We start from the raw sequence: 24188 nt of genomic DNA, 5'->3' as shown, positions 1-24188 counted from the left end.
AAATGCAATGGCTATTTTGTAGATGGCGATATACTGGTTAGCCAAGAATATGTATTGTTTATAGGGTCGGAATTATAATACCCTCTGCAAGGGTATAGCAATCGAAGTCTAGCTTAGGATAGTGTTCTGCCGAAGAGCAGAGTTGGACAGAAGGACAGTCGGACAGACGGATATGGCTATATCAAGCTGACTATTGATCCCGACTAAGAATATATATTCTTAATTCGGTCGGTAAAACAAACAAAACTTAGTATGCTTTGAAACAAACTTTGAACCGAAAAATGCATGACAGCAGGTCCCCCATTGCCACACAGTTCAGTAGTAATTTTTATCTAGAGCTCTCGGGTCAGGCCGCAAACAAGGGCTGAAAATCTCTGAATAAAATTTCACTGACAAAATCTACAGTTTCCACAAATAGATTTTCAGTTCCTTTATCCGTGAAGTTTAGGTGAGTGTACAATAAACCAACCTCGAGATAGATTTCGTTTGAGCTTCCCCATCTACAGCATCAACAGCAAAATCATGTGTGGCTTTGGGTGCGGTCCTTATGGCTACGGACCTTCGGGACCCTGCGGACCCTGGTGCGGACCTTGGTGCGGTCCCTGCGCCTTGTCGCTGGGACCCTGCAGCTACTCTTGCTGCGGTGGGCCCAAAGGCTGCGGACCGAGCGGGCCCGCCTGTTGGCCGTACGGCCTGTACACATGCTAGACTTCAGAAGGGTTTCAGGAACATGTGGGCCATTCCCCAAAAAACTGTACTGCAGGTGAGTTCGCTGTTTGTTTGAGGGGAGACTGTGCGAATTGAAATTGTCTTAAGAGCCAAAACAAAGCACCGATCGTTAGCAATAAAAATTTCACCGGGTTTCAGTGGATGGGGTTGACGGCGGGTAGAGCAATTCAATAAATCTCTTGTTCAAAGAGAGGGGTGGCGATGGCGTTCGATTGTAAACAGAACTCTAATTTGAATTCTTCAGCTGGAGAGGAAAAAAGAAGGGAATTTTTTACTGGCATGAATTGCCGTTGCCAAAAAGTCGCGGAGAGGGCCGTGTGTGTTAGCTTTACTACAAAATTATTTGTGTTTTTTATTGGACGCCTGCGGAGCGAGTCTTGGCTACCAATTTCGAGGTCTCCCCATTGGCGCTTGTAAATGTAGGCCGTACACAAATTAAAAACCATGGAAAACTAACCTTAAACTTTCTTTTTTAGGCCGATTAATATTTCACGCTGGATGAACTGAAATTTGAACAAAATGAATACCCGTCTTAATCAATAAAAATTAGTGCGTGCCTCACCGTATTTTTCTGATCTATCATTGTTTTAGATTATCTCAAGAGTATCAAATACTCTTTTTCAAAAGGGGTTTTTTTGTTAATAAAGGATTTGAGGAACTCATTGCTCTGTTTAAAAGGTTATTCATTTTGTCGGCTCGGCTGTTTTTCCTTGGGATGGTCTTTTTTTAAAATTTATTTCGTGCTTCTGAAGCTTAAGCAATGTCAAGGTATTTATTTGAATACTGTGGACAAAATACTTTATGAACCGTTGTTTTGATTGGGTACCATTATCATTTCTGCATGTATGGGGAAAAAGTTTTCCCATAAAAGGCACGAAATTTTGTTAAAAATTATATAAAGGTTATAAGAAATGGCAATTGATATAAAGTAATAATTCTGCAACAAATTAACCCTTGAAGGAAGAAGTTAGCCCTATTTATCCCCTTTACTTGCAGAGTTAAAGAATATATTGTATTCTTTAAAAGGTATGTAACAGCACTAACCATACAACATATAGACTGGTCATTTCATACAACGCATTTGGACACAAAAAAACGGATCGCGGGAGGCCCCTCGTGCTCACAGCAGCAGGTCCATGCACTTCGTGTGCGTTCGGTTTTTTTGCTCTCATTCTTATTCTCATTTTTATGCTGCGAATCATTAAAAAATAAAACACCCAAGATCACTAAACACAACATTAAAAACAAGTGTCCTAAAGGACCGATCCCCTTAAAAGCAATCGTCGGTAAGGTATGCATCGACAAGAGCTGATTTAGTTTGAAGTTTTCTCAACCACTGAAGAGCAGTCGGTGTTTTAAGTGACACGACTGCGATATACCCTGTTCTCATCTCAGTGGACTGATTTCTATAAATTGGAATACATACATATATGTAAAACATTTTACTGCTACCACTGATTTGAATTTGTAAACAAAAAAAAAATGTATTATAACATATAATATTCATATTTTTATCATAACCCAATAGTAAATACGCCCATATTCTTAGGGTACCAAGTTTGAAAAGTGGCAAAAGACAAAATATTCTTGATGCGCCGAAATGAAATAAACGCACACACATAGAGCATAGAGTAAGAATTATAGTTCTTACTCTATGCCCGCGATTCGTTTTTTTTTGTGTCCAAATGCGTTGTATGAAACGACCAGTCTATATGTTGTACGGTTAGTGGTAACAGGTAGAAGGAAACAAAGAAATAAAAAAAGTACAAAATAGAAAAGGAAAAATTTTTTAATTATTTTACAATCGTCCGATTTTAATAAAATGTAAATCGTAATTATGGATAATAAAAATTACTATGTCTCGAAAAACTAAACATTAAACAAATTAAAGCCAGCAAAGCTGTAATTTTTTTTCCTTTTTTACCCGATTGCTGAATAGGAGCTATATGCTATAGTAGTCCGGTCCGTTTCGTTCCGACTCATATTCTAACTGCAACTTTTGGGAAAGTTTCATTCAGATAGTTTTAAAACTGAGAGACCAGTTTGCGTAGAAATGGATGGACGGACATGACTAAAACAGTCGACCGTTTTTATAACAAAAACAAGAAAGAACGCTATAATCGAGTTCAACGACTATTAGATACCCGTTACACAGCTAACAAACTTCAACCTTAGTATTTCCCCTACAAAACAATCGAAGTTTAGGTGGCGCCATCTGTCAAACTTCATAGCCAACACTACAAGCTAAGCGCGCGCAGCACCTCCACACCCCACTAACAGTTCTGTAATTCTCTCTCTCTCTCTCTCTTTCTCACTCTCTCATCTGCTAGCAGCGGCAGAACAGCGGCCGATCAGCGGCAGAGAACTTCATATGCCCCATAACTTCTAGAATAAAAGCTCCATTTTAAAAATGTTTGGGACTGCCGATAGATATGACCGAAACGCACACTCAACAATCAACCCCAACCTTCTAACATGTCTCAAAACGACAGTACATACTTTCACGATTTGTGGGCGTTAGAGTGGACGTGGCCCCTTTTTGAAATAAACTTGCGCTGCTTAGGAAACAGACGGACATGGGTAGATCGACTCGGCTATTGATCCTGATCAAGAATATATATACTTTATGGGGTCGGAAACCTACCTGTTACATACTTTTCAACAAATACAATGTACCCTTTTACTCTGCGAGTAACGGGTTTAATAACCGTTTGGTCTTATTTTCAAATAATTTGTTTATACATGAAAAATATTGAACCATATCATCGTTTGGTTATAATTTTCATACCATTAGTTCATACATAGATGGCCCCTTACCATTTGTGTATAAATAAATATCATTGTTATACCGTTTCGTTTAATTAAAATAAAATAAATATTTTTGCCTAAGGCCCGCCATTAGCATCCACTGTCCTGAGGCGACCTGACATCGAATAAATTAGTTTGTTTATCAAGGCATGTTTAGAAGTAATGCCCAAAAATTGAGATTGAGATTGAGATCCGGACTCTGGGCGGGCGTCTCAATAAATTTTCTGCAGGAGCGACACAGATGGGATTTGTGCTTCGGATCGTTTCCTGGTACAGCTTCTTTTTGAGTTTGCTGCTGTTTCTGAGGATCAATGAAGCGAACATTTTGGGAACTTCTGGTCAGTTTGTTCTGTAAAATGTCCAAGTAGAACTCATTGGTCATTATATCATTAAATATACGCAGCTTTCCAACGCCAATGGATGATATAACTACTTAGCAGTAGGCACTATGTTTTTTGGCTGTATTTGGTTTTCGCCAAACTTTTACGGAACCGTCATGATAATAGAACATTATCTTGGTCTTGTCACAAAAAATTACATCATTCCAGTACTCCAGCGAATTGTTGGAATTTAATAATCCGAACTTAAGACGTTTTCAATATTTACTTCAGACAGTAGGGGTTACTTCCTTGCCACATATGACGAGTACTTGTGACGATTCAGTACTTTCCTCACTGTCTCATGGCAAACGGTGTGTTTTAATGCCACTCGACAATTCTCAAAGGCTGGTTTGCGGTTTAGTTTTAATTGTTTTAACACTGGCGCACAGTCTCGTCGAGAAAATTTTTTGGGTCTGCCTTTTGAGCTGTGTAATTCCAGCCTGTTTTCATTTTCCGCGCGGTTGATAATGTTTTAAACTGTTCTTAGTTTTATACTAAACATTTCAGCCAACTCTTTTGCTGTTTTTCTATTCGTAAGATGAAAAAAAACTATCTGAATCATATTTTAATCAGTACGTTTAGCAAGAATGAGGACAAGGAACTCTAGAAATGATCGATATGATCGTCTATCATATGCTTTCGAGCTTTCGGTCCCGATAGTTTTTCAAAGCAGTGTTGGCATTTTGCAAAGAGTTTATTGACAGCGTCAAAAGTGACGTTTCATTGTTTTCTTCACCTCTTTTACGTTTTGTGTAACAATTTGTAATTTATTTTATTGACACCTTTAGCTCATACTTATCTAAATATATACTTATATATTTTTTTCACGTTTAAGTTGAATTTGTGTTACAATTTTCATTTTGCAAACAATTAACATACAGTACATGTACATGCAAACATACTAATAAGTATAGAAATATGTACATATGTATGTATACTATGTTGATTTCTTGTCACTGCCTGTCAAAGTGTCGTTTGCCAGCGATTGCTTCTTCCTAACTGTTAAAGCTTGATATCTCGCTTTTACTCAAAGGCAAGTGTAAATTCCGCAAAGAAAGACATAAAACTTGTGTTGAGGAAAATTCCGTTGTGAGTTCAGAATCCAAGCTCAAAGAAGTTGGGACGACAAAAATGGAATTTTTTAAATTTGAAAAGCTGAATCGTTGCCCATTTTTGCCCACCAATTAGTTTTTTTGGCCACCTCCAGTTTTGAAAATATGAGAGGTTCAATTTTCGAAAACCTAAAAGTTGACTTTTTAAATTTTTTTTATTTTAATCGCAAGAGAATCTTTTGCTCACATTTGCTAGCCATTTAGAACTTTGAAAAAGTAAAAACTTTAGAAAATATAGAACTTTTAAGTTTTCATAATTTTTTACCCAATAAAAAATCATTTGCCGAAGGCATAAAAACAGTTTTTTCGAAAAAATAAAAACTGCCAATGATTGCCCACCTCTTAAAACTTAAGAATTTAAAAAAAATCGCTTGCCCACTTCTTAAAAATATGTTTTTTAACAAAAATTTTTTGCCGATGGCATAAATCAATTTTCAGAATCTAAAAATTAGTTTTACCAAAAAACGTTTCCCCACCTCTAAAAAATTATAAAAAATAAAAGTACTATTTTTTACTTGTTCTTTGTTTCACTTGCTTTTTTTTATAAAAATATTAAAATTGGTTTATTTAATCAAAAACTGTATATTTTATTTCTTTAAATAGATACTTTATATTGACATAGTATATTATTATAATAAATCCGTATGGCTGAGACCCTACTCGGCCCGAGTATATATAACTATGTGGATCACCATCTAAGTATCCGATGCTGTAGATTTCCGCCACTTCCTGGACATATCATTATGAAGTCCCCAAAATCCAGTTATTCTTCGGCAATGTGCGATATAATGCCCTATGTTCGTGCAATGGCTCCGCTCAGTATATTATATATCTTTTGTTTTTCACAGAAATTTCTTCCAGTAATGTTGCCGATCCTGTTGCATCCGTTTTAAATATTTTATGAAATGTACTTTCCATTGCGAATTCCAAGTCAATGGTGATATGAGGACCTGGATCTATTTCAAGGCTGAGCTTTTCACCGCATCTCGCGCATATTTCATTGTATCTGTAGAAAAATTCCTTTATGAATGCAACCATTGCACCATGTACGCCGAGTATGCTTACTTGTTCAGCGTCTACAAGCTGCAATCTATTTATTACTTCTTCGAGGTGTTCGCCTCACTTACCTCGCTTAATTCATGCGACCGGCGTATTGAAGCACTGGGTATTCCACTTAGCACTTGGCTTATAAATAATATCAATCCTCTATCGCAGTAGAGGCCAGAAGAAATTCCCCCGGAAGCATGTTTTTTAATAAAGTCCACTGTTAGGTTGTCCGTATAAATCGAGTCCATCTGGCGCTTGTAAACAGAATTGTCCGTATAGGCTGTCGACAATATTTCCACAAGGGAGTCGAATGGGCAAGTGTTTTTGAATTGGATCGATCGTGTTCCAAGATCGTGATCGTGTTATGCAAGATCTCATCCCTCTTTCTTCGATGTGGTCGATTGTACAGCAAATCCACATAAGGACACTCCTTTAGGTATTTCCCTCTGGACTTTGTATTAGCTCCGTCCTGTAATCCAATATTTTTACTTTCGTTTTGGTTGAATATACTCATGTCCGAGTTTAACTCCTTGAAGATTGCTTCCACCAGCGCCGAAGAACCCACATCGTACTTTGAGGAGAATTTGTCCTTCATGACATTTGTCCACAGTATAAAGTATCGTCCCAATTTCAAAAGCTGCTGCACCAACTCAGGCGAAAAATATGCGGGTGAGGATATACTTTTCGTTTTCTTCGCTTGGTAGATATTCCCCTTCAATGTTTTCCCCGGAGGCTTCGCTAAGCGCAACAATCAGCATTGATTACATCATCCGAGCAAAACTTTTCTTAGTTTCACATGTCGTAGCCACATGTCGCATGTCGTAGCCACATCGTAGCATCTTATGGAAAAATCCTTTACGTTTGGTAATTTTCCTTTAAAAACGATATTTCGGCCCATCATTTTTATAAGGTGGGTGGTGGATGACAAGTCAGATGTAGCTTCGAGGCAGTTGCATATTTTCCTCGTTAGAGAGACATCGGAAGCAAGTCGGTAAATATTCTTTTAAACGCAGTCAATAAAGAAGTCGCACACATTCTCCGGTGGAAAGCGTCCAAATTTTGAAATAAATCGACTAAGCCAGAATTGAATGCTAGCAGTATCATGCATGGCCGAAAGCATTTGAAACACTAGAAATATACTGTCGTCACCATGCATCTCAATTTGGTATAAAAACACATAACTCGTATCCCCGTTTGGTTTCGCGATTGGAAATACACATTTTTTTATATTTTTGATCCGTGATACATATGTATGTATTAATTTGAGCTCCTGTGCAGTAAATGCAGAAAATGTCATCCAATCCGATATCCAAGATGCATCCTGCCAATTCACCCTCATATTGTTTGAGGTATAATGACGAAATTGGATCCCAATCCTTGGTTGTTTCTAGGTACATGTTAAAGGCCTCTTCACGAAGTTTTCGAAGTGTGGCAATTTCATATCCTTGGTTGCTTCCTTTCTTCAAACCGCAGCTTTTTTCAAAATCAGTTCCTTTCCTATCTCTAGTCGTCTGGATCCAGTACATCGTCGTTTTTTGTCATGTAGAATTCCTCGTGTATCTGGTACCGAAACAGATATTAAGATGCCCGAATTTTGTTCGGGTTCAACCAAGCAATGTCCTTTAAAAGTGGACTTGCCCTCACTGCAGTGACCCTCGATCCGTAGCCATACACTATCCTCTTTGTCCGATATTTTAGCTTTTTTAAAACTGAAGGCACAAGGCAGTGGAACTTTTGTATAGAGGTACTTGGCAATAGTATCCGTCCAGTTAGGATGCAGATAATTTTTTGTTCGTAACTCCATTTTTTGATCCACTTTACGGGCAATTGGTCTCCACACTTCTTCGTCCAAATGAAGGTTAAAGTAAAGAATGGGCAAAGGTCCGTTTTTTTTTGGTTCTATAATCTGGAACTCCGGGTCGTCCTCAGCCGTCGTCCAATTCAATGTTGTACTATTTGCAGTATTATCCGGCTACGTTATGCCACATCGTTGTTTTACCACAGTAATCACATCGTTCCGTTTAACTCGGGCATAGAAATTCAGAGTCTTTGCACTGATCATTCCTTGCAACCGCTAACTGGCTTCCATCCACACATTATGGATTCTTAACGCTGCAAAGTACATCCACTAAGGCGGGGAGAAGAAATCCTTAAAAACTTCACAACAATTTAAGCAAAAACACACACCAACACTTTATAAACACTGTGCACCAAAAAATGTAAAAAGCTTAAAAAAAAGTTTTCTATGTACAATGTTATATAATTTATGTTAGCGCGACAAGTCGGCATAATTATTTTGAGGAAACTCTTTTTTGACTATTGAACTTAGCGTTGCTTGAAATCGTCAAATAACGGTTCGAAAATGAGGCGCAAAACAAAGAATCTATTTTTAGCTATGTGCATGCCAAATTTTATTTCCTTTACCTTTTGCATTCTCTTTCTACTGGTAAGAGTGCAATGAGACAACGGTTTTTTGCGTGGCAAAAGTATTTTGCCAGCATCTTTATGAAAATATTTTCACACTTTTAAGCACGCATGAATCAATGAGCTTATGTGTTTAACGTTGAGCAATATTAAACGTTGTTAATAAAACAGAAAGTTATTAAAATTAGTCAATAACATGGGTAAAACGGCTGAGCTAAGCTTGGTTACCAGATCTTCAACGGTAGCAAAGTTTAATAGCGGTCAAAGACATTGCCAATGAGTTTAATGTGTAGCGTCAAACTGTGCACTACCAAATTAAAAAGTTTAAAAAGCATATTGACATGCGTAATTTAAGAAGATCGGGTGCTAAGCGCAAAACAGATCTCAGTGAAGACCGATTTCTTTTTTTAAGCCCCAATCCGCAGCAGATCAATTTAATTTGACAGCTAAGACACCAATTAGTGAGCGCACTTACTGGCTCGGTGAACCAAGGCCAATATCTGCGGGTTTTAAATGATAAAGCGTTTAGTTCCGGAGCAGGCTTATTGGACAATCCTTCATTTTGCAACAGGATAGAAGATTACAACATTTTTGGAGGATGTTGGTGCTACCAGTTTGGACTGGCCACCTCAAAGTCCAGATTTAAATATAATTGAAAACGTCTGGACTCTTATAAAACGTAAAAGAACAGTATCGTTGAATAAAACCAGAAAGGAGACAATTTCTGAGGTTACTTCTCTTTGGAAAGAGATATCTCTAGAAATCATCCAAAATTTGGTCGATTCAGTACCGCAACGCCTGCAAAAAGTTGTTGAAACTAAAAGAAGTTATATATTTTACTAAATTATTTATTTTTCCTTTGGGTTTTTTAAGTTTAAACTTTGATATTCATATTAAAATTTACTTGTCAAAATACTTATGCCACCACATGAAAATTACTTTAGCTTATATTTTTTTAAGTTCAAATGACAAATAATGAATTCAACATCATTATTTTTAAGTTTGTATTAGCCCAAAGTAAAACAGAAAAAATTGCATTGAGAAAATGATATTAAACCATTAAAAAGTTACATAACAATTTGAACCATTAGTTTTTCGTCAAAATAATTATGCCGACTAGTGTGAAGCACTAATCACTGTAAAGAAGTATACTTATTGAGAAAAAAAAAACACAATAAGAAATTTTATTTTTCAGAAATTGTGTCTTGAATTGAAATTATCTTATGTATTTCTTTAAGTTATATATATATATAGGTTAATCTCAACTTGCTTTTTATTAATATTATATAAAGTTAGTAATGAAAGATACAAAATATTTCACTGTCGGCTTTTTCGGCTTTTTTCCTAAGGCTTCACTTTTTCTCTCTTCGCTTCTGCTTCCGCGTTTTTCTTCCTCTTCCAACTCCTATATATATATGTATATGTATATATATATATATATATATATATATATATATATATATAAATATATATATTTTTTTTTTCTTCCTCTTCCAACTCCTGTATATATATGTATATATATATATATATATATATATATATAAATATATATATTTTTTTTTTTTCTTCCTCTTCCAACTCCTGTATATATATGTATATATATATATATATATATATATATATATATATATATATATTTAGAATTTTATTTGGCTTAAAAAGAAAATTAAAAATTATATATATTTATTGGTATATAAACTTTAATTATTATTATAAAAATATAATATATATTGGTATACTTGCAGTTTTTTTTTAATATCTTGGCATTTAGTTTTAAAACTTGAAAATTTTACAAGTTTTTAAAAAGACTTTAAACAAAATTTACAAGGAAACAAGATGAGCCCAATAATACTGATTATATTAGAATTTCAAAATTCTAAACGGTAGGCAAACGTTGTCAACAAATGGGCAAACGATTCCGCTTTTCAAATTTAAAAAATTCGATTTTTGTCGACCCAATTTTTTAAGCTCCAGATCCAAAATGGAAAAAAATGAGAAATGCTTATAAAAAGAATTTCTAACTGACAATAGTATCAGTGCTGGCGTGTTACTTGGTAAGTAAAAACGTAAATTGCTTAAACATACTTATGAACATATGTATTCCGCAAAAAAGCAGATGCAGACATTTTTTGAATGTGAAAGATATATGTAAATATATTTTATACAGTTCTGATCCAGTTTTCACTTCCGAAAAATTGACACGGATTCAAATTTCCCAGACCTGTTCCAGTATTCACTTCCGAAAGACCCACATGGATTCTAAATTCCCTCTGTTAATTCGCCAGGAATTGGCAAGCACAGAAATTAATTGATTTAATTTACATTGCGACAAGTTTAAGTCCAGTTGATATTTTTACCTTATTCTTTAATGGTTTAGGAACATGATTGCTTTACAAATTTTGTTTTACAAAAATATATTTGACCTATTACAAATTATTTTGTGATTGGTTCTTAGAATCGATTCGATTCTAGACTTCGGCATTTTGGCAATTTCGCCGCCCATGTTATATGTCATGGTACGAAAAAAACAAGTATTTTCTTGGGACTTATATTAAGCACGCCCTTTTGTGTTCTGGTAAGATAGACATTTATTCAAACTAAATTAAATTAATACGTGTTTTTGCTCTTATTACCGCCTAATTTATAGTTCTATTTGTGCAAAACGTATCTCGTTAAGACCTTTTTCATCGCCTTTGGCAACTCTGGCTCTCAACACTACTTGTGAAAAGTTCACAGCACTGACAACAGCATTTTCCAGCACTGGCTAAATGCGGCATAAAAAAAAATGAAAATTTGTTTTTGTGGCCGCCAATGCCAGTTCCTTCGATTTTATGCGATAAACTAGTATACCTTTAATCCCAGTAAATGAGGGATACCAGCAAGCCTAATTTTAATTAGCCCTGAGGCAGCAAAACTTTGTCAAATCAAACGCCTTTGTCAATAGGCGTGCATCATTTATAACTGCAGTTCTCAACTTCATCACCAACAAAAAATGCATAAGCTGGTGCTTAGGCCGCTCGCCCTCTACATCGTTCTTTCGAATCAAGGCGCGCAGCCGCAGCGATTTTCGCAACAACAACAACACGGCGCTCTCTTCAGAGTTTCGCTCTCTCATCTCCTGTTGCCTCGCCGCTTCGCTCAACTCCAGTGCTGCCAGATTTTGAGAGATAAAATAAGCTAGATTGAAGAAAAAATAAGCTAGAATGAGCTTAAAATTAAAAAAATTAAGCTAAAAATAAGCTAACCATGGAAAACATTTAAATAGTTGATTTTTTACTTTTATTGATATCATCATTCATTCCATATATTTAGCGGATGAGCTGACTAAAGCGAAGTATTTCGTTGGAAGTATGTAGTCATGGCAACATTTGCCATGACGTCGCAGTCCATATCTATAACATAAAAAAAAATACTTAGTATATTTTAAATAATTTAAAATTTTAAAATTTAAAAACAAACCTTATTCTTAAAATTGCGTTCAAGCTTTTTAAATTCATTTTGTTGCGCATTTTTGTTTTGACCATGTTCATTTGGCTGAATACCCTCTCAACCGCAGCATTCGACCATGGCAGTGAAAGAATGTGCAAAGCAAATAACGCCAGTTGCTCGAAAGCTTTGTTTTGGCCAGCATCCTTATACATCAAAACTTCTGACCAAAACTCTATAGTTATTTCCTTTTTTTCCCAATTAATAAGGTGGATTTTTCCAAATTGGGATACTATTTCATCAATATTTTCTTATTTGAAATGTTCCAACAACGAAATAATTTCATCTGGCGTTTTATAAATTTTTTTAAGCCGAAATTAGCTAAATGAAATTTGAAATAAGCCAGATTTTAAGCTATATGCATTTCAAGTATTTTTCAAGCTATTACATTTTAAAATATGCTAAATCTAGCTTGAAATAAGCTAAAATGGCAACAATGCTCAACTCATGGATGGCTGAGCGTTTGCGTTGAATTATCACTCTCTTTGCACCTATATTTGCAACAACAACGAAATCAGATGACTTTGCCCTTTTCTTTAAGCAGCTCCCATTTTGAAAAGGGTCCGCTTCTATACAGCGCTCTCTTCAGAGTTGCGCTTCCTTTACCTCCCGCTGCATCGACGCTTCGGCCGGCTTAGCGGTGTTTTTGGAGTTTCGCTCACTTCCTCATGGTTGCCAACGGGGATTGTAAAATCTTACTTTTTAACGGACGCTTGCTCTCTCCACAAGTTTCTCTTCTATTGCCTATCTTTGATGATGAGCTTTCTGCATTGCGCTTCCAAGGGCACTAACCGACTCTGGAAGTATCTGCAAGTAGGTATTCTACGATTGTGCGAATCTCTCACTTCCAACACGTATCCGGACTGGAATATTGCGTACGGCTCTGAATGGATTTTTTGGACTTGCGAGGCAAAGGCTGCCTGTGGATTTTACGATACCATTTGATGACTTCCGTTATGTATGTAGCTATGGAAACGGTTTCAGAGAATTCATCAGACAAAAGAATTGGAAGTAATTGCCTTAAAATTTATTTTCAAAACATATCTGGAATGAGAACCAAAACTCAGTCCGTCTTCATGAGCACTTCCAACAGCGGTAATGACATAATAATAATAATGAGTTCTTTGATACTAACTTATTCCATGTCTATCGCAAGGATAGAGGCTTCAGCAGAATGAAGTGCGAGAGAGGTGGAGGCGTCATCGTGGCTGTCCGCCGTACCTTCTGTACTTTCAAACAAGAACTCTCTTCTGGGCCAGTTGGCTGTTGATGTACTTGGATTGTCTGGGAAGACTGTAATAGTTGCTTCTTATATTCCCCCTGGAAGTGACTTTACGCTTTATCAGGCGCATATGAACAACATTGCCAGCCTACATGCCAGCATAGATAACTCTGTTGGTCTCGTTGTGACGGGAGATTTTAATTTGGGATCTGTTGTATGGTCATGAGATCCGCAATCCCATGCTATTGTGCCAATGGCAATGTACACTAACCACATGAAATTATTGTCATCGATGATTGTTATAGTTTGGGGCTCACCCAGATAAATTATATTTTTAATGATTTGCTTAGGCTACTAGATTTAATATTCATCAAATCTATTGTTCATTCCTCGGTAAGCCTTGCTAAATTTAGTATTTCTAGTTGTGATGTTCATCATAAGCCCTTATGCTTTAATATTGAATTTTATAAATTCTTACCAGTTGTTAACTTTATTCCTATGTATAATTTTGATCATGCCAGCTTGGTTGCCGTAAGTGATTGCCTCACGTCTATAAATTGGGTTTCCTTGCTATCAAATGCTTGCATTGACACCAACTACAATAACTTTCTTGTCGCGTTAAAAAATACTCTTGGCAGCACTTGTTTAACCAAGGTACGGGGTTCCTTTAGACTTCCTTGGTATACTAAAGGTCTCCAGAAATATAAAAATCTAAGAAACAAGTTCATTAGATGGGGTAATCGAGTGGATCGTGATAGATATAGACAACATAAGCGGGAATTTGAGTTTCTTAATAAATATCTATATAATCAATACATTTACGACATTGAAAATAGCTTAAAGTCAAATTCAAATGTGTTCTGGCGTTTTATTAATTCAAATAAATCTTATTCTTCCATACCGTCAGCTGTGTCATATAACAATACTACCGCTAATTCTGGGACAAATATTGCAAACTTATTTGCTTCCTTTTTTCGGCCAATTTTGAGCCTGCTTGTGACTGGAATGACCAGCAAATTCTAAATAATATTCCAGAAATTTGTAATGTTGGTTCCCTTGAAATAAATGATGAGGACATTTGCGAAGCTATTTCGCAATTTGACGACTCCATTAAGCAGGACATTGATGGAGTTTCTTAATTTTTTCTTAAAAAATTTTATCATAGTCTTCTTCAACCCCTTAAGATGATCTTCTCGTCTTCGCTATCTCAGGGTAAATTAATTTCTAGATGGAAAATTGCCAAAATTCTACCGGTTCCTAAAGGCGGAAGCAAGTCTGAGGATTCTAATTACAGGCCTATTGATAAAATAAGCAATACTGCAAAGCTATTCGAGAGAATTGTTGTTAAAAAATTATCCTTCCTGATACGTACTTATATTGACCCTAATCAGCACGGGTTCATGCCCGGTCGTTCTACAATCTCGAATTTAGTTATTTTCGCGAAACATCACGGTTCTCACTTTCTCCATATACTGAGATTATGGATCTTGGGGTCCTTTTTGCCATTCTGCCGAAGGCATATGCAATGTTCGGATTTGTCAAAAGAAACACTATACTTTTTAAGGACCCACACTTACGACTCACAGTGTTCTCAGCATTTGTGCGTTCAAGAGTGGAATATGCTTCCATTATTTGGAACCCTTCAGGTGTTGTTCATATCAATTGAATTGAGAGGCTGCAGAAAAAATACCTAAAATTTGCACTTCAGCCGTTAAACTTTTCGGAACCTTTGCCAGCTTACTCTAGCCAATGTTGCCTACTGCATACCTGCAGTCTAGTAGATCGGCGTTCGATCTTGTTCGAGCTTGCTCTTTATCAACGATGTTACAAGTGGTAATATAGATAGTCCATTCATATTAAGCTCAATTAAATTCAATATCCTGCCAGACAGCTGCCAGTCCGCTGATTTTGTTTTGGAACAAAAGGGACCAAAAGAAGGGAAATTTTCCTATGTTAAAGGGAAATGTTATCAAAATCACTTCCGAGTGAAAACCGGAACGGGCCTGATAGACAAATTTAATTCCTCTTGTAAAGTATAAGAAAGGGACCAATATTTAGATTATTTTTTAAACAAAATCAACGAAAATAATCTTGTCAAGTGATGAAAGTGTGTAAGTGAACAGTGAATCCCAAAATCAAACCAAATTTAATTGAAAAATGGCTAAAAAGCCAGAGAAGTGCTTTACAATTGATGGGAACAACGTTATTTGTATCACTTGTGAAAAAACGTAAATATTGTTAAATATAAAGTACGTTCCTATGCATGTGTTTTAGATACCTTGTCAAAAAATTTCAATTGCAGCAGCATATTGCTACAGCATCTCACAGAAGGTAAAAGACGGTAGTGCACATAATTACTTTTAGCAGTACATCCAGCATTTAAGAATTCTCAATCTCAGAAACTCCAAAGCTAGCCCCATTAACAATTTAGAAAAAATTTTGGTATTTTATTTTATACATAGACAACTAATAAATTCAATTCAACATACATATACTCTCAGTATCCCTTTTTTTTTTATTTCTCATACATACACATTCCATTTTTTTTTGCATATTTTGCATATGTATATATATCTAGTATATTTTGCATATAATTGGAATGTTTAGCGTATATTTCATATACTTTATTTTATATACTTTGTTTGTACATTAAGCATTAAAATATATGCAAATATCCAAAATCCGAGGTCTAGTGAGAATTGATAACACCATTAGAGCAACAGACAATTATACACAGTATGTCAAGAGACTCTTTACACACCGAACATAAATTTTATTTTTTGACCTTACATACAAAATCTAACACCTACGGTTCAGTTTTAAGTTGGAGAGTGCCTTACTTAACAGTTAAAAAAACAGAAACAAAACAATGCAAAAGGAATACAAAATAAAACAAAATACTCAATAATCGTTAGGAGCTTCAAGAAGAGTATGATACATTCGATTCCCATTAAACAGTGCGTCAAGCTGTCCTGCGCCATAAGTACTATTCGAGAGTTGCCTAATTAATCTTGAAAAGCGTTATACTTTTGGCCTTGACATGACTAGCAAGACGGCTGGCGTCATATTCTGTGATGAGACCAAAGTAATGATGTACTACAACGATGGTCCAATTAAGCACTTACAGCGCTGGAAAGACGGAACATAATTCCAACTGTTATGTTTGGCCAATTGTCGATCATGATTTGGGGGGTGCATCAGTAGCAAAGGGGTCGGAGATCTTATGTGAATGCAGAGCAGTATGTGATAATTCTAAAGACCCAGTTAAAGCAAAGTGCGGACAAATTTGGCTTTATCACCGACAATATGCCAAAATTTAAATTTTATCAGGACAATGATCCCAAACACAAGTACTCCTCTCCGGAGCCTTGACCTTAAACCCATAGAAAATTTAAAAAAAAGGGCGCAAAAAGGCAAAATCTAAAAACCGCGCAGCGCTTAAATTGGCGGAAAGACCACCCTGATCCCCATGCGATTTTACCGATAACAAGAAAGAAAGCAAATTTCGGCAAGCCGAAGTTCATATACCCTTGCAGCTATTGCAAGAATTAAATATTTTTGAGAACATTAAAGTTATGATTTACTAGCGTAAATGTTTAAAAACATTGAAGCTATGATGATTTGCAACTCCATTATTAGATAGTTATTTTACATATTTTCATTATTTATATATAATTCTGAAATATTTAACCATTACTATATGTCCAAGAACTAATAAAAAAATTTTAAAACAGCAAAGTTATAATTTTTTTTGTATTTTTTTTCCGATTGTTCCTATGGGAGCTATATGATATAGTCGTCCGATTTTGATGAAATTCCGTAATTCTGAAATATTTAACCATTACTATATGTCGAAGAAGTAAAAAAAAATTCAAAAACAGCAAAGTTATAATTTTTTGTATTTATTTTTTCGATTGTTCCTATGGGAGCTATATGCTATAGTCGTCCGATCCGGCTCGTTCCGACTTATATACTACCTGCAATAGAAAGACAACTTTTGGGAAAGTTTCATGCAGATAGCTTTAAAACTGAGAGACTAGTTTGCGTAGAAACGGACGGACAGACGGACAGACGGACGGACAGACGGACAGACGGACAGACGGACATGGCTAGATCGACTCGCCTAGTGATGCTGATTAAGAATATATATACTTTATAGGTTCGGAGATGTCTCCTTCACTGCGTTGCAAACTTCTGACTGAAATTATAATACCCTCTGCAAGGGTATAAAAATTAGAAACATTTTTTAAAGCACAGAAAAAATTGTTCCCATTTTAGAAATGTAGGAAAAACATTTTTTCTCCATATTTAAGAAAAACTATGTTTTTAGTGCACCTTTAAGGGTTAGAGTTTATATTTAAGAAAAACTATGTTTTTAGTGAACCTTTAAAGGTTAGAGTAAAATTCCTTTTATATAAATCGCCACTAATCGTATAAATAAAATTCGATCGGACGACTGTATCCTATAGCTGACTTAAGAACAAACGCGAAAAATTTAATAAATTTGGTTCGAAAAATTATGCGTGTATCTCTCTTCTTTTACCAATAAAATGGTTTTATATAAATTTGGATTCATCCCCTGACTGTATCCCCTGACTATTTTTTTCTTTTTCAATAATTGTTACATATTTTTGAATATTATTGATTTCAATATGGTATATTTTATTTGCTAAGGACCTATAGTTCCTTCGCCAATATTGCTTACATACATAAAGTCACTTTTTTAACTTCGTGCTAATATAGTTATTATATAGTTATTTTCATTGAACGTCAAAATCTTTAAAAAATTAATCTTTCAAAATTTCTCGTTTCTGAATATGTTATAATTTGAATGATTCTTTTGTTTTCTCTCGACATTCTGCAGTTCCTAACAGCATTAGCGCCATTGGCAAATCACACTCGTGGGCCCATTCTTAATGGCGACAGCGCCAAAAAGGAAAAACGACCAAGGCGGAGGTGAATACATCTTCAACGCAGGCCTAAAAACTCCACCTAAATCTATCCGTTTCCCGCTAGTCATTGGCGTAAGTTCATCGCAGGACCTCGTTACCGACCAGAACTCGGGACGCCGCCAGGAGCAGAAGGTCTACACCTTCAATGATCGTCCTCCGCCGAATCCAACTGGACCACCAGGACTTCAGGCGAAACCTGATGACAAAACCAAGCCGCAGAAAACTATCCTTGAAGAGCATGGCATCATTCTTGGTAAGGTGATTGGCACAGGCAACTATGCGAAAGTCAAGATCGGCTTTTCGGAGGAGTACGGCAAGAGGGTTGCCGTCAAAATCATATCCAAGGTGAAGGCCCCTTCCGAGTACACCCAGAAGTTCCTGCCTCGGGAGATCGAGGCAGTGAAGGGCTTGCACCACGATAATTTGATTACCTTCTATCAGAGCATAGAGACCAGCCATAGGTGAGACATCATATTTATAACCTAGCTCCCATTTAATCGTAGAGTAAAGGTTTATATGAGTGTAATATTTCAGAACGAGGGTTTCAGTATACACGTTACTCGTAGAGTGACATATTCACATATTCAGCTATGTACCAAGAAATTAGAATATGCAGTTTACAAAATCCCACGCTAAACAAACGTAGATGCCGCTCTTCAATAACATAAACAATTCTTGCAATCACTAAGATCAAATTATTGTATTTAAGCAATATCCTTAACTTATGTACAATCAATATCCCAAGCGGGCGAACTCGCTCCCAAATTTATGTAAGCAAAGGGACATTAGTTCGACTCAATTGATAAATAATAAATATTTTACTATAGGTACACCGAGAAAATTTGAGACCGAAAAAACCAAGAGAAAATCTGCTCTATTTCAGTATTTTTACTCCTCACTGTATCGAGAAGAAACGTTCTTGAACTCGAGGAGAAATTGTTCTTTTTGTTCTCAATTTCGCTAATCGAGAAGAAAAGATCTTGAACTCAAGAATAAAAGATCTTGGACTCGAGATGAAATTAGTCTAAAACCTAAAAAATTGAAAGAGATACAAATTATTAAAGAAAGTTTATTCTTTGATTGATTGAGCGTTAAGAAGTGGAACCATGGAGATTATTATTCTATCTTTGAGAATAGGTCTTCTTGGTTCTGAGAACGAATAGGTTCTTGAGCGCTCTTGTTTTCAAGAGTAAATCATTTTTGATTTTGAGAATGATTTACTCTTGAAGCCGAGAAGACTTATTCTGAAATCGAGTATGTTCAGTCTTAAAATAGCAGACTTGAAAAGAAGAAAATGTCTTCTTGATTTCGGTAAATCCGTTCTTGGCGCACTATTGAGCACGGAAATACGGAAGCGTTTTGGACCATATAACATATACATATTCTTGATCAGGTTCAATAGCCGAGTCGATCTAGCCATGTCCGTCGGTCTGGTCGTCTGTATGAAAGCCACTCTGGGACAAGGCCTTAGTTATTAGGCTCTGCGTGTTCGGCCATATCTATCGGTAGAAAATCTTCAAAATCGATCAATAATGTTACCTTTAAACAGAGTATACCTGATTATGCAGCTAGCTGAGAATGGAACGCTTCTGGACTACGTGCGTGAGCGCAAGTTCCTGGATGAGCCGCAGTCGCGCACGCTTTTTAAGCAGCTGGTGAGTGCGGTGGAGTACATCCACAGCAAGGGAGTGGTCCATCGGGACATCAAGTGCGAAAACCTGCTGCTGGATGAGAACTGGAATCTGAAGTTAATCGACTTTGGGTTTGCACGCAAGGATACCCGGACTCCCGATAACCAAGTGATCCTCTCAAAAACCTTCTGCGGAAGCTACGCTTACGCCAGCCCCGAGATTTTGAAGGGTAAGTTCCCATCCCTAAGCCTTTTATGCATTACCATCACATTAAATCCAGGTGTTGCCTACGATCCGTTTATGTCGGACATCTGGGCCTGCGGCGTCGTCTGCTACGCGATGGTCTTTGGTCGTCTTCCCTATGATGGCTCTAATGTACATATCCTGCTCAAGCGCATTAACCAGTCGCTGGTGTTTCCAAAATCCCCGTCAGCATCCAGTGAGTGCAAGCACATGATAATGCACATTCTGGCGCCCGTGAAGATCCGGTACAATGTTCCGCAGATCAAGGAGGACCCTTGGTATTCGCTGAAGTAAATATGTATGGTTCTGTACAAAAACGCCAAATATTTAAGGGAAAAACATTACGGGTTTAATTATAATATATATCTTTAAACCACTTATTTGATCTTTTCCATTTTGATCTGGGCAGGGCTCTATTGTCCAATATGTATACAGAAACTCGATTCGTTGAAAAGTATGTAACAGGTAGAAGGAAGCGTTTCCGACCATATTAAGTATATATATTCTTGATCAGGATCAAGAGCCGATTCGATCTAGCCATGTCCGTCTGTCTGTCCGTCTGTATGAACGTCGAGATCTCGGAAACTACAAAGCTAAAGATTTGGAATTCGGCATGCAGATTCTAGTTTTACCTACGCAGCGCAAATTTATTTCAAAACGGAGCCACGCCTACTCCAACGCCTACAAATCGCAAAATAGATAAGTTAGATCCTAGGTGTTGGACTCTGTGTGTGTGCTTCGGTCACATCTATCGGTAGACACACGAGCTAAGGTCCTAGAAGTTATGGGGTTTTTAAGTCCTCGGTCTCCGCTCTGCCGCCGCTCTGCCACCGCTCTGCCGCTGCTCGGCCGCTGTTCATCCGCTTCTTGCCGATAATCGCTTCAGTAGAGAGACAAAACGAAAAAACTGTGAGCGGGGGTGGGGGTGCTGGTCGCACTTACCTTCTAGTGTCGTAAATGCAGTTTGACAGATGGCGCCACCTTAACTTCGGTTGTTTTGTAGATGTAATACTTAGTTTGAAGTTTGTTGCTTTTGCATAAAATATGTATATCTATAATAAGGTAATGAAAGCCACACCCTACCGACGAATATGGTTTTGAAAGTTTCTGGTAACCTTTGGAACATGCATGTTAATGCCCCCAATTTTACAATATTCCTGCACATCCTGTCCGAGGCTCGTTCATCTCCATTCCGAACGGCATTGCTTGTGGCAGTTGCCACCGCTGCGTTGCCTGCCAGCGGATATGCTGTTGTAATGGACACACAACGGGAGGACCCATGGACTTTTCCCACCTCCCACTTCTCAGCATCGAGTTTTGTCACACGCGAAACTGACAAAACGGCAAAAATGAAAACTGGACTGGCCAAAATTTGCTAGAGTCAGAAGGAGTAAGCTGCCGGCGAAATGTGCGCTTCCTGAGCGTTGTAAGCCAGCTTCGAGCTGAGACCCCTGCCGTTGTGGTTTGTGTCACATCAGGTCATATACTCAAAAAAATGAATTTGAAAAAGTCACCTGTTATTTTAAAACGCCAAAGAATAAAGAAAACTTTTATAAACAAGAAAAGAAGCAAACTTCGACAAGGTGAAGTTTATATACCTTTGAAGCTTCTACAAAAAGTTAATAATCTGTAAGCCGACAAATTTCAACTTTATTTATCTATGTATAAAAAAACAAATTTATATCGATTTTCAGCTAAATTTTTCGATCGTGCCTACGGCTTTTATTAAACAATTACTTTATTTTATAGGCAATTGATTAAATCATAATTACAAATTATAATTTCTTTCAACAATTTTTTTTCGATTGTCCCTATAGAAGCTATATGACAAAGTCGAACCATCTGGCTCGATCCAACTTATATACCACCTGCAATAAAAAAAAAACTTCTCGGAACGTTTTATTAAGATTTAAGCTTTAAAACTGAGAGACTTGATTTCGTGGATGCAGACAGACTCTATGAGGTCACCTCCACTGTGTTGCAAGCTTTAACTGAAATTATATTATCCTTTGCAAGAGTATTTGGTGCATTATTAGCGTAGTTCAACTGGTAGAGGCATCCGGACACAAAACTTTGGAAAGAAGTGGTGAGTGGTAAGTCCCGATTATAATGTACAGTACATGTAGGGATAATGCGTAGCCGCAGAATTGAAAATATGCTGTGATGATCCGACCATAACGAGTAATACCCTAATCGAAGGGTATCGCTAATACACTAAACCTATATAACTATGTACGGCAGTACATGTAGTGACGATGAGCACCAGTAAGCGTGCGCTACTATTTATAGCCGCAATAATCCTCAGCTAAGAATAGTCTGATCTTACAAAAATGATATAGCAATCAAAAGATCTCTCTTTTACAAGAGTTTGTGGATACTTAAAGTTTTAGAAAGTCATTTGGTTTCGGAGAAGTAGAGTAGAGCATGGCATGGTTGTATTCTGGCATTATCCACGCGTCTAACGACACCACAATTATGTCAATCCGATACTACGTTAAAAAGTTATTCAAATACAGCATTTTTGAAGTAAGAACGTACTTCCGTTTTTGGGTTGTATCTGCGTATCAAAGCTGTTTTAGGGTCCTGACATCAATTTTACTGTATTAAGCAACTCGAGCTGAAAAGCTTTTGTTCTACCACTTTTTTGGAAAAAACGTCCACAACTTCCAAACGACTAAATCTATAGTTTCTTGCCATATGTTTATCGTTAAAAATGTATTTTAAAGGGCTATTTACGTTTCCCAAAAATGAGGTTTTTTTGTTCACATTTTAGCGATTTTTTTGAAAACGCCAGTATAGAATTCTTTTTATTTTTGAATCCTTATAGCTTTTGAGATTTTTTATATAGAACACCCTTTTCTCAAAAATTTGTTTTTTGGAGCTATTCAGCGTTTTAAAATGCAACCCATTTTATATCTTTTAAACCAGCATTTTATGCTTATTTGAAGGAGCAGAAATCTATGCAAGTCCAATGCGATTATGATTCCTATTTGAATTAATAGTGCTATCATTTTATTGTTAATATAAGTAAGGTTGTTATAGACATACTTATTTCGTGATCAGAGGACAGAACTTTGTTCTTCGGTTTTTTAATATACAAGTTATTTGGGAAAAACTCCTGGTCATGGTGCTGACGTACTTTAATATAGAAATGGGTTCTAGTCCTGTACAAATTAAAAACAAGAAAGGAAGCAAACTCCAACAAGCAGAAGTTATATACCCTTGCAGCTTTTGAAAATAAAACATCGATATTTATTCGTAAATGGTTTGAAATGGTTAAAAAGATATCAGCCTTGTTACTTAGCCATTTCATATCAGCGTGCCGATTACAAAACAAATTGAATATAAAAAAGTATTTTTTTGTTAAAATAGAAATTAGTCATCACAAAATGTGCTATCAAAAGTTTTTCGAGTTGAAGGTGCGATCGTCACGTCAATTTTACCTCGTCAATAAGTGTATTTTTTTAGTATTTAATAAACCATTAATATTTTTTTAAGACGTCACCGGATGTCAATTTTAATGAGTGTTAAGGTCACAACTTCCCAACGCCAAAGCTTGCTAGCTCACGGGGTCAGCGGGTAAGACGCTTGACTAGAAATCTGAGCAACGCAAGTTCCAATCCCAAAACGGGATGATTTTTTGTATTAGATTTAAGTGAAAGAAGAATTCCTAAGATCGTAGTAAACATCCATGGAAATTTGTGGCATATATTTTCTAAAATGAAAGGCGAGTTGCCATAATTTCAGTCAAAAGTTTGAAGAGGGTATCATAATTTCAGTCAAAAGTTTGCAAAGCAATAAAGGAGACATTTTCGACCCTATAAAGTATATATATTTCTAATCAGCAACAGTAGGAGAGTCGATCTAGCCATGTCTGTCTGTCCGTTCGTCTGTCCGTCCGTCCGTCCGTTCCTACGCAGTCTAGACTTCCAGTTTTAAAGCTATCCGCATAAAACTTTTTCAAAAGTTGTGTTCCTATTGCTGGTAGTATATAAGTTGGAACGAGCCTATATCATATAGCTGCCGTAGGAACAATCTGCAAAGAAATGAAAAAAATTATAACTTTGCTGTTTTCCAGATTTTTATACCCTTGCAGAGGGTATTATAATTTCAGTCAGAAGTTTGCAACGCAGAGAAGGAGACATCTCCGACCC

The 24188-nt window shown here is 36.6% G+C and overlaps 1 protein-coding gene and 1 long non-coding RNA gene across 2 annotated transcripts; both read left to right on the top strand.

Annotated features, from left to right (window-relative positions):
• Positions 1–288: 288 nt before the first annotated feature.
• On the top strand, positions 289–1295 carry LOC128253119 (uncharacterized). The gene is made up of 3 exons (XR_008267389.1): positions 289–448; positions 507–763; positions 1206–1295. It is a non-coding gene; the product is annotated as an uncharacterized LOC128253119 (long non-coding RNA).
• Positions 1296–17956: 16661 nt separating this feature from the next.
• On the top strand, positions 17957–20414 carry LOC128253111 (testis-specific serine/threonine-protein kinase 3). Its single transcript, XM_052981263.1, has 4 exons — positions 17957–18164; positions 18225–18621; positions 19710–20020; positions 20072–20414. The coding sequence occupies exons 1-4, from the start codon at positions 18125–18127 to the stop codon at positions 20326–20328; spliced, it is 1005 nt and encodes a 334-aa protein (XP_052837223.1). The 5' UTR covers positions 17957–18124; the 3' UTR covers positions 20329–20414.
• Positions 20415–24188: the final 3774 nt, after the last annotated feature.

Source organism: Drosophila gunungcola (genome assembly GCF_025200985.1).
Source record: "Drosophila gunungcola strain Sukarami chromosome 2L unlocalized genomic scaffold, Dgunungcola_SK_2 000007F, whole genome shotgun sequence".
NCBI classification, from domain to species: Eukaryota; Metazoa; Arthropoda; class Insecta; order Diptera; family Drosophilidae; genus Drosophila; species Drosophila gunungcola.
The sequence above is the reverse complement of the archived record's forward strand: the minus strand, read 5'-3'. Positions and strand labels throughout refer to the sequence as shown.

Excerpts from the sequence above, each read along its gene's own strand:
- LOC128253111 (XM_052981263.1), top strand. The coding sequence starts at position 18,125 with ATGGCGACAGCGCCAAAAAGGAAAAACGACCAAGGCGGAG. Across the intron at positions 18,165-18,224 it reads GAAAAACGACCAAGGCGGAG|TCATTGGCGTAAGTTCATCG; the intron begins GTGAATACATCT and ends GTTTCCCGCTAG. Across the intron at positions 20,021-20,071 it reads CAGCCCCGAGATTTTGAAGG|GTGTTGCCTACGATCCGTTT; the intron begins GTAAGTTCCCAT and ends CATTAAATCCAG.